At 37.2% G+C, this 16,889-nt stretch overlaps 1 protein-coding gene across 3 annotated transcripts in view; it reads left to right on the forward strand.

Moving 5' to 3' along the window:
• Positions 1-16,889, forward strand: part of LOC126427336 (zinc finger protein ZFP2-like) — a 75,847-nt gene that overhangs the window by 20,212 nt on the left and 38,746 nt on the right. For all 3 annotated transcript variants that reach the window (XM_050089660.1, XM_050089663.1, XM_050089662.1), the window contains one exon: positions 3,427-3,516. In XM_050089660.1, coding sequence (XP_049945617.1) covers positions 3,427-3,516 — 90 coding nt within the window. The remainder of the gene's footprint in view (positions 1-3,426; positions 3,517-16,889) is intronic.

Here is a 16,889-nt window from a genome sequence, read left to right on the forward strand (position 1 = left end):
CAAAAACGATTCTGGATATCTTCTTCTGTTTGCCAGTTTTCCAATTTTGCAATTGATTTTCGCTCCCATGTAAACGCAGCTCCCATGTAAATGTGCGCGGGCTGCAAGTTTTCGTCTTGTTTTTAAAAAATTTGGCTAATATTGATGGAATGGCTTTTTGTGCAGTGAAGGATAAGTAGAAATAGTAGACTGAAGCTGTTAATACCTCGTCTAATTGAAGAGAAATAGCAATTGTGCCGACTAAGGCAAACTACATCTGCTGATTTCCAGGCACCGTGGTTAACTGGACTAGCAAATATGCTTCAGACAGCGAAAAGCGGTTTCCAAAATTCAGTTTTCATCTTTCAAAAGATGTGTCGCATGTAAATGTAGTGATCGGAGCATAGGACACGTGATGTAGTCAGCCTATAGCAACATCACTGTTAAGTAGTGGGAACACACAAATAGAAAAAGTTAATGGTAAAAATAATGTACATAGTGTAGCTACAAGAAAAGCCAAGCTTTCACACATAATATTTGTAGTTTGTACATTGTTACACTGTGATACATCACACAAATGTCCCAGTAAAATTTTAAGTAATGACGTAAATGTCTGGTCTTCTGGGCTCGAAATTCTTGGCCCTCAAAGTATTAAGCATTAAATGAGAATCAAACGCTTTGCGATTTTAAAAATTCGATGCACCTTTGCACACATAACATAACTCATGTTGTGTAAAATGAAATGTACTTTGAAAGTAACACTTTTCAAACTACCAATCGAATTATTTTCCCGTGACCTATTAGAATTCGTTTCAGCAGATGTCAGAAAATGCCAGAAAATGGTGTTACTGTGCCTGTGCTGCTACTACGATGTAGTTAGTTCATATGTTCGTACTTATATAGCATTAAATGATCTTACATTATGCCATAAACGAAACAGGACATCAGAGGATACCTCAAGAGCATCAGAATTTCATAAATGATAATAAAATACATAATTTGACTTACATATCACATTCGTATCTCCAGATTAACAAAGACATACGCCCTAAGCTGATATTAAACTTTTCAGTGTGGTTTTTGGGATGCAAATTTTCTTGGAGTACCAGTACGGTATTACCTCATGTTTAGTTCTTTATTATGGCATAATGCCATATGTCCCAAAAGGTAAGAACGTGCACTTGAAATTCCACAGACAGTTGGCACTAGCCAGTAGTGTTTCCAATAAATTGACTGCCTCTGAGGAAAAGATTAATCAAAGCCAATTTTTTTATCAAATGTACAAAAATAACCTCAGTGTTCTGCAAGGCAATTAATGCCCGGCTGCCAAAAACATGGAAATAAAATAAAATCAGAAAACAAACTAATACCATATTTTAACCTTCCATTATTATGTGAATGTATTTTAATTCACTTCATAGCTTCCGGCCACATAAATCTGTTTTGTTTTCATTTGACTTGAGAGCTGCAAACCAAGAGTATAAGAAAAACACTAAAAGTAAACATGGTTCACATGGAGACTAACCCTCGTCCCATTACAACTCGGACTGCTCTGCTCATTTGCAAAAAATGGGTAGCATCTGCCTGCTTGTTGCTACTGCTGGTACAGCTCATGTCTTGTTACCTTGGATACAGCTAATAGTCACACTTCACGTAGCCAGAAGTTGGAGAAAGTACTGCTCATACATGACTCAACTGCGCATGCCCATAAGCCCACTGGCAACTACTCAAATGAATCTAATGAAACTTGTGATGTCACGCCCATCGGAAGCAGTTTGTTGTTATGAATTATTACATAGCATTCACCCTAAAGCATTTGACACATTTTGCTGCTTTCAAGCGCTTGTGTGTGCATTGTGTTTTGTTGTTTTTAAATGGCGCTTTTCCTTTGCAACTTAATTTTTTTTTTCTTGTTTTAATTTTATTGCTGCAACATTACATTGTAGTAGTGGGCTAAAGTAAAATTCTTTGTTAGAGTATCACTTCTTACCAGCCAAAACTACAAAAATTTAATTGAAAAGGAAACCAATGAGAAATTCTCGGAATTCTAAAAAATTCCAGTGTTCTTCACAGTTTTCTTGCAGATGAAAAAATTCCTTGGTTTTTCCCAGATTTCCCTGTTGTCTCAGAGTGTATACACCCTGTCTTAGTGGTCCAGTCTGGTCCTCACCCTACCTGCTCTTTTCTTGTTTTTCCCCCTCTCACATGGTGTGTTAGACTTGTTCATAGTCTTTCCTAAGCACTTATTGTGTGGAGTACCTCTGGCGAGTGGCAGGGGCTGGGGGATGTATGCACCCCCAATGTATATGCTCTCAGGGGGCTTCCGGCTGCTCCCTTGATGGGGAACCTTGGTTGCCTTTCTTCCTTTGTCTCTCTTCCTGCTTTTTGTCCCTTAAGTCAGTTTCATCGACTTTAGTAGACCTTGGGGGTTTTCTTTCTCTGGGTTTTGTGCAGTAGGCTTTCTCTTCTCTTCAGTCATTTGGACCTGTCTGTTCAAAGAAAAAAGGACTGATCATCTAGCAGTTCGGTCTGTTCAATGAACCAACCAATGACCTCTGTCCATCTGCTGTGCTCTCACTGTCCATCTGCTGTGCTCTCACTGTCCATCTGCTGTGCTCTCACTGTCCATCTGCTGTGCTCTCACTGTCCATCTGCTGTGCTCTCACTGTCCATCTGCTGTGCTCTCACTGTCCATCTGCTGTGCTCTCACTGTGCATCTGCTGTGCTCTCACTGTGCATCTGCTGTGCTCTCACTGTGCATCTGCTGTGCTCTCACTGTGCATCTGCTGTGCTCTCACTGTGCATCTGCTGTGCATCTGCTGTGCTCTCACTGTCCATCCGCTTCTCTTTCCCCCTACCCCTGTTCATCTGCTATGCTCTCTCTGTCCATCTTTGCCAGTTCCCCCTCTCACTGTCCTTGTACCTCCCCCTCCTCTTTTTCATATTCACACACCCACCTCCATAGGAGGTTGGTAGTACTTACCTTTTTAGTATTTTTGTCTAGATAGTAAGTTATATGTATATCTAGGTTGGTTGAAGTCGATCCAGTGGTTTGGGAGGAAATGTGGAACCATATATCCACGCCCATAATATTTATGAATACTGTGTGTATTGGTTGCTGCTTGGTGTGCGAAAAATAATTTTGGTTGTTATTTGGTGGACAATCTCTTACTGATGTGCCTGGCTTTCAGAGTAAACAAAGCTTTGGTTTCAAATATTTGAATTGTGGCATCCACATTTTCTGGCTGCCTGGTCGTAACTGATGAATATGCATGATTTTGGCCTTGTCAGCTTCTACATGAGATCTGTTTGAAAGTATTCTCTCTCTCTCTCTCTCTCTCTCTCTCTCTCTCTCTCTCTCTCTCTCTCTCTCTCTCTCTCTCTAGGAGAGGGCCATGTAAGGAAAGGACTTGAAAGCCTCAAATAAATTTTTTTCCTTTTTTTCAGTTTCCTGAAGACCCAGTAATAATTGAAGAGCCTAGTGTTGGAGTAAAACAAGATTCAGAATTGAAACATGTGGATGGCTCTGATTTTCATGTAAGTTTTCACAGAAGCACTGTATTGTCCATAAGGTGTATTAAAAATGTCATGAAAGGAATGTGGGACATTCAAATTAAATTATCATGGATTGTGAGCAGTTGTAACCTATGGTACCAGCTATTTTCAAGAATTTTGGAGGAATTTCAATTGACTCAAGTTAGATGTGTTACATGTATCCTGTTCCCACAGTATTCATGCTTTTACTAACTATTACTCTTTTATTAATGTTGTATTATGCCAGTATGTTATGAATGCCTTAAATACGTATTTGGTACCAATATAGCAAGGAAGACTTCCTCTTCGAAGTGATTGTTAATTTAGTTATCTGCCTCTGTGTCACAGTGCTATAATGGAAACTTGCAAGTAAGATAAGTGGTGGGTGTATGTTTTAGACTTTGCAGTCACAATTCACTAAAGTATTTAAATCATCACTGAAATCCTGCATTCACTGTATGTAATTCCTTATGATTTTTCCCCAGTACATGACATAAATTTGCATTGTTTCCTAATAAACATGCACTGCAAATACGTGGTGTCAGAGGAGGAAGCTATGTAGATATCATTAAATTTGGAAAATGTTGATTGTAATCTATGGAATGCATATTAATTTGATTAATGAGCAAAAAGCATTCCTTTTATGAGTATATAGCTGGCAGATTATTTGCATCTCTTATATATGGGAGTGTGACCACCCAAGAGAGCAGGCCGTAGTGCTACTGAAATCAGAGTAGAGTATATGACAGGATAAGACAGACAAAGTATGCCAATATAACTCTTACACAATGGTGGATAGCAAAATGAGAGGTATTAGAACTGATTTTGAAGCATTGTGACACTCCTTCTCCATATGAATCTCTGTAAAGCTGGATGATACTGATAAAGATTATTGATAGTTGTTTCATACATACAGAAGTTAGCAAGCAGTTATAATTCGGAGATTGTTTTCTTCTTTTAGTTTGTTGAAGGTCCATTGGGAATCTCTTGGTTCACTGATTTTATCAAGGAGGATCCTGAACTAAATGTGGAAGTCAGTGTGAGTGAGAATATTATAGGTATTCACATCTCTGGCACTCCATGCAGAGTCAGAAAAAAGTCTTCTGTTAATTGTGTAAAGTACAGGATGCATTGCAGTGGAATTGGCCCAGATTGCGAATTGTCTGGACCGTATTGCTATATATAAATATATAATTTTTCCCACGTGGAATGTTTCCCCCTGTTATATTGCTATATATAATTGTAGAGCATTCATGTACTCTTCCAATTGACTTGCATATCACCTATTATTTGCTGACTGTTGTGAACAGAAGCGGAAGAGGACTGGTGAATGGTGTAGTCCTATTTTCTGTAGCCCTTGTTGATACCAAATGTGTTGTTTAATGGCTATATGTGATGGATACATTAGCTTCACATTTGGACAAAGTGTAAATTCTAATAGTGTAAGTCATTTGAGAAATATTCCTCTTTCCAAGAACTTCTGTGTAAACAAATCAAAAGAATATCAGTCTTTCTTATATTATGTGTGAGTCATAACTATTTGTCAGTTAGTACGAAAAATTTTTTGCTTTTTGAAAAAAGAGCGAAAATTTGTATGTGTTAAATCACCCTTGATACCTTGGCCACAACCTATACATACTGTGGCTACTTCTGTGGTACCTCTTGTTTTAGTAAGAATTTATTCAGTCTTTTTAATGTCAAATGCTGGGGCTTAATGATGCAGAAAATTGGGGCTGGCCATTTTGATACTGGCTGATGGCCAGCAAGATTCTGTAATATTTGTGGAATTAGTAATTTTACTAGCTAATTGCACAAGAAGCTAGATCAATAAATTTAAAGTCGTTGTTAATTGGACTCCTGGAGTGTGTGATTTACATTTTCTAAAAACCAACAGAATTGGTTCCTACCTCAGATTTCCTCCTTCTTCATTAGACATTTGTTTACCATGCTTAATTTTGATGTGCATTTATGGCATAGTCTCATTTGCCTGTGTGTTATGGTTTTTCTAGATTGTAATTGCTGTTGTATGTGAAGGTGGCATTAGTGAAGAAGATAATAACAAAAGAGACACATCATCTAGGAAATGAAGTCAAGAGATTAGATTTTGGGATCAAGAAGTTGTATTAATTTTTGTCACTTGCATGCTATTGAACAGTAATTCTCAGTTGTTTTAGTTTTTCTGAGGTTTTGGTGATCTTGCAGACCAATACACATGTACTACTAGCTGAAAGACGATGTTCTCCAATAAGATTCCAGCAGCTAGATGTGATTATAGGCTGATGTGGCATTGCTTGAAAGACTGAACATGGAGGTCAGTTTGTAATTAGATTAGATTAGATTTACTTTCATTCCAATTGATCCGTAGTGAGGAGGTCCTCCAGGATGTGGAACATGTCAGAAAAACAACAATACATGACAAATATTTAAACTAAAACAAATAAGCTAATGTACCATTCCACAGGTCCCAAGTGGAATGATCGTCATTTTTTAATGAACACTAAGAGTCATTTTACAAATACTATTGCACTGAATTTAAAATAAAAAAGTTTTATATTTATTTATAAGGTAAGAAACATGTAATACAACTACTGTAATACTTATTTACAATGAACACATTACTGCACTGAAATGGTGCAGAAGTTAGATTATACTTACACACACACACACACACACACACACACACACACACACACACACAAATTTTCAGTGAACACATTACTGCACTGAAATTGTGCAGAAGTTATGTTGTACTTATATACAAATCAGTTGGTTTTCCTTAGAAATTCATCAATGGAGTAGAAGGAGTTGGCCACCAATAAATCCTTTAGGCTTCTCTTAAACTGAATTTCATTGGTTGTTAAGCTTTTTATGGCTGCTGGCAAGTTATTGAAAATGTGTGTTCCTGAATAATGCACACCTTTTTGTACAAGACTAAGTGACTTTAAATCCTTGTGAAGATTATTCTTATTTCTAGTATTGATTCCATGAATTGAGCTGTTGGTTTGAAAAAGTGATATATTTTTAATGACAAATTTCATTAAGGAATAAATATATTGGGAAGCTGTAGTTAGGATCCCTAGTTCCCTAAACAGGCTTCTGCAGGATGTTCTTGAGTTCACACCACATATAATTCTTACTGCACGTTTTTGTGCCCGGAAAACTTTAGCTTGGCTTGATGAATGTTTGGCATAGTTTAAGAAATGTAAGACCTCAGAAGTATTTCATATTTTGCAACGCTGGTTATAGCTGCCCAAGTCTGTGCCATCCACTAGTTGCATGGTAGGTTTAAGGCACTAGACTGCTGATGGTTGATTTTTTCCATGTTGAGAATTTATTTTGCTATAGTGACGATATGGAAAATAGAGGTTCCCAAATGGGTTTAGTGAGATGGAGAAAATCGTCTTTTGGAACCATCATGTATCATAAGGGAAAATGAGTGGCAGAAATTTGGGTTGGAAGCAGCTATTTCTGCGAAAGAAATCAGCAAGTGGATTATGATTACATTAGAGAAAAGTAGTGCAAGGACTCTGCAGTGTCTAATTGGACAACAGGTTGAGTATCAGACTGTTGTATGTTAAGATAAATGGGAGAGTTAAGACCTTCAGCCACTTCCAGTAGAACACAACTAATTTCAGAATGAAGTGTAACACAGTGGAGGGATATTGGAAAGAAATAGTGGGCTAGGGGTGAGGTAAAAGAGATCCCAATGTTCTGCAGAGTCATCAGGATGGTTTCATATTGAATAGACATGTAGTTAAGCATGGGTGTATCTTTCATTCAGTGACGTGGGCCTCTTCATGTATACCAGGTGTACCGGTATGAAATGAGCATTTTTTTGTGAAAATGAAACACTAATTTTGAATTGAAAAGTAAAAACATTTCATTCAAAGTGCTGACCATTGACCATTGCTTTCTATACATTTTGACCACATTTCTGGCAATTTGTGGACACCATGCCAATAGAAATGTTTGTCTTTTGAAGCAAACCAATCAGTCACCCAATTTTCAACTTCTTCGTAGGAATCGAAGTGTTCCTCAGCCAATGCGTGTCCCATTGATGAAAACAAATGGTAGTCGGAAGGGGCCAAGTCAGGTGAATACGGCGGGTGGGGTAGCAGCTCCCAGCCAAGTGTTTTGTATCCTGAACCAGTTTTGCTTTGTGTGCAGGTGCATTGTCATGCAAAAAAATTGCTTTGCCATGTCTTCTGGCCCACTCTGGTCTTTTCTCAATCAATGCATAGTTCAAATTGATCATTTATTGTCTGTAGCGATTAGTATTCACAGTTTCACTGGGTTTTAGAAGCTCATGATACACCACACCTTTCTGATCTCACCAAACACAGAGCATTATCTTTTTGCCGAATAGTTCTGGTTTTGCAGTCGATGTTGATGGTTGTCCTGGATTAATCCATGATTTTTCCCATTTAGGATTCTTAAAATAAATCCATTTTTCATTGCCAGTAACAATTTTATGCAAAATTGATTTTCTTTCATGTCTTTGAAGCAAAATTTGACAAATGGTTTTTCGGTTTTCCATCTGTCTTTATTCAATTCATGTGGCACCCATTTTCCACACTTTTTTCCCATAGCTTTCAAACGGTCATAGATTGCTTGTTGTGCAACATTTAGCATTGCTGCCATTTGCTTCTGACTCAAAAGTATCAGCTTCATCCAATATTGCTTGCAATTCGGTGTCTTTCAACTTTTTTGGTGGTCTTCCACGTTCTTGATTTCTTACATCAAAATCATTATTTCTGAACTGTTGAAACCATCTTTTGCATGTTGCTTCTGATAGAGCATGATCACCATATACCTCGACAAGCATTCAATGTGACTCTGCAGCACTTTTTTTCAAATGAAAACAAAAAATTAATGCTTTCCACAAATAATCACTTTCTGGTACAAGATTCGACATTGTTAACATGATGAAAACATATGATGTTGTTTGTTCCATGACTTGATATATGCTAAATATCTTTGACAGATGCCATACCAACTGTTGTGGCGTAGTAAGACAGCCACGCCACTCGGAAGTAGCCGAAAGGCACGCGTTAAGCTCACGCAGGCTAGAGATAGGTCTGAAACAGGATACGTAATGAATGCTATAAAGAAAAGTACGTAGCTGCTGGAATACTTAACTTTAATCTATCCTTGTTGTACATCCCTATTGACGATACAAGTGAGACTCTATAGATACTAATGGCGCCTTGCTAGGTCATAGCCATTGACTTAGCTGAAGGCTATTCTAACTATCTGCTCTGCAAATGAGCGAAGTTTCGTCAGTGTGCATCGCTAGCTACGTCGTCCGTACAACTGGGGGTCCGACATGTACTAATGGACCGCGGCCGATTTAAAGCTACCACCTAGCAAGTGTGGTGTCTGGCGGTGACACCACACCAACCAAACAAAAAAAATTAAGGCTCGTTCATAACAAATGTTCCCTATTGACACATTTGTATCTTAACGCTCATTTCATACCGGTACACCTAGTATGTGTAGAGCATTAGGGCATTGTTTTACCGTTATTGTTGTAGAGTGGATGAATAGAAAAATTTAGTTTCCAGTAGATATAGTGTATCTAAAACCATAGTTCAGTACTAAGATAATAGCCATATTTTGACTAAGGGGTGCAAGTTCCACTTAACATTAGTGTATATGTTGAATGGGTTTCAACTTTGGCAATAAGCAGACAGCTGATACAATTTCTGTGTAAAGGTGTATTAATCCTTTGTTGGAGAAGCAGTTAAGAGGCAGGCTCCTAGGTTTGTTACTGGTAGGTTTTGAACAAAACACTTAGTGTCATATTGATGCCTTGAGAACTCAAATGGGGATCCCTGGAGGGAAGGTGATGTTCTTTTCGAGGAATGCAATTGAGAAAATTTAGATAAGTAGCATCTGAAGGTGGCTGCCAAACATTCTGTTGCTGCCAACATACATTCCTCATAAGGAGCACTAGGATAAATTGAGATTAGGGCTCATATGCAGGCACATAGTCATTTTTCCCTCATTCTGTTTGTGAGTGGAATGCGAAAGGAAATGGATATTAGTGGTATGAGGTATCCTCCACCACATGCCATAAGGGAAATTGTGAAGTGTCGCTGCAGGTGCAGATAATAGGTAAAATAAGTAGCTGAGTGATGCTGCAGGAGCAACAATGATATTTTTCACAGTAGATAATGTACACACACACACACACACACACACACACACACACACACATGTACATAATAAATAATCTATTAACAGCTCCCATAATGAGCATTGTGAGTAGATTAGCACTAGTCACAGTTGCTGGTTGTCAGTATACTTCACAGAAGCTGTGGCAGCTTCTCCTTTAAATTTGCATTGTGGCTCATTTTACATCCAACCACATCACCATTTAAGGAATCCAATGTGTAAATCAACGAATGGACAAATGAATAACCTTCACACACCATATTTAGCAAGGTATAGGTTACAGTGTTGAAAGAAAATTTAATTTTATTAAAAAATACTAAAATGTATAATAATAAATGCAACACATGAATACAAATTTAGGTTTTTGTATTTTACTAAAATACATTATACTTATATAAGCAATTCCTCAGGATGATTAAAATCATAAAATTTCACAAGGTTATAACTGTGGCATAAATGAACATAGAGGTTGGTGCAGATTTTTACTTTTCCGCATGCCTGCAAAGCCTTTATTTACGAAAGAATGATATGATTTTCCAGTTGTATATGATTTACATGCATACAACATTAAGGTTCTTCTCATAACTATGTTTATGATCAAATTCTCCATTTACTGATCACAAATATCTTTTTTTTAAATATACTTAATCATCAAGATGATAGCCTTGTCCCAAGCTTTTGCAAGCATTTCAGGAATTCCTATAGTCACTGCTATTACCATGTACCATCATAGTTCACCCAAAGTTGTTTGAAGGGAAGCGCATATGAGGTCTGTTAAAAAATTCGGTAACTTTGTCCACAAAATCTTTCTATGCTTACCTTTTACTTGTTGCTCGTTGTCTGCTCTGAAGTGCTCTCCTCCACAATTGGTACACCAATCCCAATGCCTTTTACACTCCCAGAAGTTGTCTTGGTATGTTTCTCGCTAGATTGCTTGAAGCGTCACATGTTTTTTTTAATTTTTTTTTTTTTATTTCATTTAGTTTCATAAATCTTTGTTATTTCAGTGGGGTTTTCAACTTTTGAAATAAAAAGAAATCCACATGGGCTAGATGTGGAGAGTACAGAGGATGAGGCAGCACAGTGATTCAGTTGTTTGTGCAGTTGTTATACACCAACAGGGATGATTGTGCTGGTGTATTATCATGATACAAGAGCAATGAATTATCTCACCACATTTCAGGCTGTCCTCACATTTTCCCGCAGGTGTCACAACATGTCCCGATAGTATCATTGATTAACAGTTTGCCCCTATGGCACAAATTCATGAAGAAGTAATCCTTCATAGTCAAAGAAAAGTGTCAGCATGGCTTTGACATTTGATCTGACCAGATGAGCTTTTTTTGGCCTTAAAGAATCTTTCCTGATCCATTGTGAATTATGAACCGTGGTCTCAACATCACAACTGTAGACCCACGTATCATCATCAGCTATGATTCTCTTAAGAAACATCTCATCCTCATTTGCGTGATCCAAAAGCTCTTCACAGATTGCAAATCGTAGGTCTGTCTGGTCATGAGCCGTGGGATGAACTTAGCCACAACACGATGTATTCCAAGATGCTGTCAGAATTTCATGACATGATCCAACTGAAACGGTACATTCTTCTGCAGCCTGTCAGACACTCAATCTTTGATTTGCGTGCACAGTTTCTTTGACATTTCTGACATGAGCGCCATGGGTAGATGTTGAAGGCGCCCTGAATAAGGGTCATCTTTACATCTGTCCAGCCATTTTTAAACTGCATAAACCATTTCTAACACTGAGTACAGCTTAAGCACTCACCACTATAGCATTCCTGCATCATTTAGTGTGTCTCTGTAAAGGTTTTCTTCAGTTTCACGCAAAATTTAGTGCAAGCTCATTGCTCCTGTAACTCTGAAATCTCGAAATTCACAAAATGCGTGACACAATGTTCTACTCAATACAACACTGAACAATAACTAAAGACATACAATAATGGAGCTTACAGCAGTTACACATTAAACTTAGGTGTCTGCATGGGTGCCAACTGCTTTCCTGTCAAACACACCATTGACTGAAAATTACGAATGTTCCAGAATTTTTTGAACAGTTCTCTGGTAGATGGAGCCTTTCATGAACTCCCACAAATAAGAAAAAGATACTATACTGTGAGAGCAAGCAAATGTCAAGCTCAGATTTGCAGCCCCTTACAGACAATTGACCTTCCTGGCACTTCATAATTAAGAAGTGCTCTTTTATGCAGGTTCAGAAGCAGTGGTACTACATCCAGTTGAAAAATTATATTTCTGATCATTTTCTATTCCATCCATTTCCAGTCCGTTTATGTGTTTTCCAATTTTATCCATATTCTTTAATTTGTTGCATAATTCTTCAGATTCAATTAACTCACTAAACTGTTCCTTCATAAAATTACGAAGTTGAATAAAAAATCATGATAATCACCAACAAATTTCCTGTTACCTACTGCACAGCACGTTAGCCTTACTGTTGTTACTCGTTTTGAGAACAGTAGTTGAAAATTAACGAAAAGAACGTTTATTTGTACCTTAAACCCAGCTACTCTCATAGTTCCATGCTGTTAATGCCTGGTGGTTTGTTTGCATCAGACAGGTTTCTCATTGGTTGATCACCTCCTGCCATACTGACTGAATTTCTCAATTCTGCTTCATCCTAATGGTTCTCTGCAAGGTGGCAGTTAAAGACTCATTTTACTGCTATTGCAGTAGTCCTCTTCCTGGCTTCTTCTCCAATTATGTTCTTCGTGTAGTTGCTGTTCATATAATTTGTCACTGGGATATTTGAGAAATATTACTAATTTCCCATAAAGTTCTTTTACATATTATAATTTTTTTATAACAATAATGCATATCAATCAAATGCCCATCCTCAACCTAAAAAGACACAGCTCAGATGACAGCTGATCATGTGTGCAACTGTTTTACAGGTACCAGTTTATCTTAACCCCACAAGGATTCATTTTATATGATTTCAAGCAATGAAATATGACCTGCTACTGGTCACACACTAAATGAAATGTATTGCTTACAAATTCTTTGTGTGTGCTTGGATTTCAAATTTAAATGGTCAACAAATCGATAAACTTACCAAGTTGATCCACTCAGTGCCACTCACCTACAGACAATAATGACGACTTCTTTTGGATTTTTCATTTGTTCCTGGAATTACCTTGTGGGGCAGCCCACTACAAATAAAATATCTATATGGTTTTTTAACATAAAAACCAATGGGAGTTATGTACTGGCATGTATTTGCAAGATTCTGTAGGTCTTCGGAGAGGTTTATGCAATGTTCAGTTGTCAACATCACATTGCATTTCTACTGCATGCTGCTTTATGATACATATTTATTCCATGCCATGCACTATAAGATTATCCTGTAAGACAGTACTACGCAAAACCATGCAAAGTATACTATGAAGCATTTCAGCAGGTTGACGTACTAGAGGAGTGTTGATAATTTCAAGGCAGAGAGTGCTTTCTGTTTACTCATTCTCATGCTGGTGCCTCTTTAATCTATTATCCATCTGCATGCCCAGGAACATTACACATGAATCCTGATCCAGTCCTCCTCCTTGTATCTTTAACTCATTTTGATTTGTTTGGAATGGCATGATGTGTGGTTTTGTAAGTATAGAGGTTGAATTTTTCTGTAATTGCCTGTAAACCAATTGCAATCAGGGCCAGTATTCTCCTGGATGATCCTGGTATGAATGTGTTTCACTCGGTTAACAGTATACTGTGCCAAGAGCAAACATTACAGTTTTTGAAGGATCCTCCAGTGGCTTTACCATAACATTTATGTAGTCAAGATGAGTCAAATGCTGAACCCTATGGAACATCAACCAATATGTTTCCCCATTCTGAATTCAGTTTTCCTCTGAAGGTAACATTTGTTACTATGAGCCAATTTTTGGTTGCTAAACTATGATTCAGTTCTTGTAACTGTAATTCTTTTAACACCGTAACATTATGGCTTCCCAAGGAAAGGGGAAATCAGGATTGTAATTTGTCAGTAAGTTTTCCCCACTTCTGTAATAAGTGTTTCTACTGCATATTTTAAGCCTTACTTTAAAGTCAGCACAACATTTTAGTAATTAGGTTGTTACGATCATAACAAGAAGAGTTCCTGCTTCTGTCACCAGATGATTCCTGTGATCGATTTGACAGATCACCTGATGGAATTGATGTCTGCCAGTCGAGTATACACTTCTTGACTGAGTGTAATGGATGTAATTTCAACTGTCACTTTTTCTCACCAGTAATTTCAGCTGCTGTTACGAAATTGTTTTCATGCAACAAATTTTTTCGATTTTTTTATAAATATTATGTTGGTACATAAGTTTGTAGTACATTGGTTTTGCATGTTGGTATTCCAGTTTCTGTGAGTTTATTTATCAATTGTCTTTTTTATTTGTAGTTCACTGTTGCTATTTGAGTATAAATGTTGTCATTTGGTCATTTGGCAAGAGAAAGGGAACTTTGGTCACTAGAATGTGGAGTACCAAATGGAGAAATCAGAAAATTGCCGACATATTCTTCAATTTTAGTTGTGTACAGGGGTAACAGTACTGGAGGCAGCGAGAAACATTTATGCCATGTACATACACAATGCCATTGGACAGAGCTCAGCAAGAAAATGATTTTGTCATTTTAAGAAGAATTGTTTTGACATTAGTGACCCTCCATGTTCAGGAAGACCTTGTGGGTTAGAAGAAGATCACCTAAACATATTAATCCACAATGATTCACATCAGTGTGCTCAAGAGCTGGCAAATGTGATGAACTGCGACCATTCCAGCGCTGTGTGACATTGTCATGTAGTGGAGGGGGTTCAAAAATCAGGAATATGGATACCACATGCTCTAAACCAAAACCACAAAAACCAGTGGTTGGCCATATGCACATCTCAGATTGCTTGTCATCAATTTGCTTGTGAACAACACCAAACATTCCAGTCCTGTGCCATTATGGTGACAAGAAATGGTGTCTTTATGCTGAAATAAGGAAAAGAAAGGAATAGTTGGGCCCAAAGAAAGCAGTAACAAGAAGTATGCACAAAAGGTAATGTTATACGTCTGGTGGAATAGCAATAGTGTGGTGTACTGTGAATTGCTTCCCTGAAGTGTAACCACTTGTTGTTGCTGACATTTACTGTCAACAACAGACACATCTTGCAGACACATCCAAGAAAGATGACAAAGAAGATTGTCTTAAGTGATGCCACTTCATGATAACCCACACCCACATTGTGCTTGACTGACAAAAAACTATACACAGGACTTGGGTTTTGAAGCAAACCCACACCCACCTTGTTCATCTGATCTTGCACCCTCAGATTTTCGCCTTTTCTGCTCGGTATCAAATAACTTTCAAGGGACTTCTTTTCTAGATGAAAATGCACTCTGAACATGGGTTGACGAGTGTTTCACCTCAAAACCATGTGACGTCAACAGCCACAGAATCAAAAAGTGACCCTGCATGGGAAGACAGCTGTAAATAGTAGAGGAGAATGTATCATTGATGACTAAAGTCACTGTTATGGGTATCTGTTGTGTGTATTAAACTTCTGGAAAAATGCCAAGAACTTATACACCAACTGAAGAATACTTGCTGCAAATCGACACCTCTACATAACCTTTTTTCTTTGTACTAGTAAACTGTTTCCTTTCATCTCTTTGTAACAGGTATGTCTAACGTTGAAAATAACACTTGGTCTGTTAAGCCCAATGTCTGGTATAGGTATTGTGAACACAGAAATTGTGCATACCTTTCCCAATTAATTTAACTCGGTGTATCTGTGCTAAGTGTTTGATGATCAGTCTTTAGTTGTCAAGTTCACAAAAAATTTAATATTTCCTTAAAATAATTTTGATCCCTAAGTTAGTCATTGAGAGGTTAATGGATTCGGGCATCATTGATTCTTACAAAATTTGAGGAGTGTGTAAGTGAGTTGTGTTTTACTGTTGCACAACATAAAGGGTAATACTCCTATTCTGAAATGGAAAGCCCAGAGGATGCAGTAAAATATTTTGTAGGTTATCAAAAATGAGCAAAGTTTCTAAAAAAAGTAGTTTTGTAAGAATTGACAGAACCTCTAAATTGGTTAATAAATGTGTTTGCCTCATTGTAGAAATGACTGAAGCACTCAATATTCACAAATTAATGATAGAAATAATTTGGATTTGTGGCATGATCAATTCACCTGGTAGTTTAGTGGACAGATATAAAAGGAGTTCATAATGAAATAAAACTGTAGGCTTACTCGTTAAAGGTCAGTTGCATCAAAAGTAAAATTCGACTGAGTAAAGAGCAATTCAATGTTTCCTATTGGGCAACCAGGCTTTTGGAAAATAAGGTTCATTATTTGTTATAGTAATAGTTCCTTTTCTAAATAATTGATAACACGTTCAGACAATTGATTGTGTGGAATTAAAGATAACTTATGAAAGAATTCTTAAAAATTATGTTTTAAGCATAAAATGAAATGTTTCATACAGGACATGAAAAGTACCTAGCGCCACACAAGAATATAGAGATTCTAGAAATTATTTGAAGTACAATCTTCCATGCAATAATTGTGCCTAAACCTCAAAATCTTGAAAATAAATATTACAAACTGGTCTCATTTGGAACACCCTTGGTTCCATACAGGACTCACAATTCTTGTTGTAACTTTTGGTACTCCACAAAACTGAAGGTATACATAAATTATACAATTTAAATACAGATTTATCTTTCTATATGGTCATAGGTCCCAACTTCAAAGATGTAAGTAATGACATAAATTGCTCTTTTTAATAATAATTGTATAATTTATTATTGCTAAAATGTATTCAGGTCTAACAAAAGGGGTGTTACCACTTTTGAGTTACGTGAATAAGTTCTAGTCTTTTGAAATGGATTTCTAAAACATTACCTTAACTTCTCCATTTTCAGAGATGCCATAGAAATCATTTTACACCTTTCTCATTTAAAATGTCTGCAGTGACAAGCACTCCAGGATTATTAGATCAACATACACATCTATGCCAACACTTGTGCCAGTGTGTCTTCATCTGCAGCATCTGATTCTTCACAAAAAAAGAAAAAAAAATCGGTTTACACTTCTGAATAGCCAGCACATCTTTGATGGGATGGATCCTCAGTTACAACAAGATGCTTGGTAATTTCAAACTTCAGGGTGGTTGTGACAGA

This window comes from Schistocerca serialis, chromosome 11 (assembly GCF_023864345.2).
Source record: "Schistocerca serialis cubense isolate TAMUIC-IGC-003099 chromosome 11, iqSchSeri2.2, whole genome shotgun sequence".
Classification (NCBI taxonomy): domain Eukaryota; kingdom Metazoa; phylum Arthropoda; class Insecta; order Orthoptera; family Acrididae; genus Schistocerca; species Schistocerca serialis.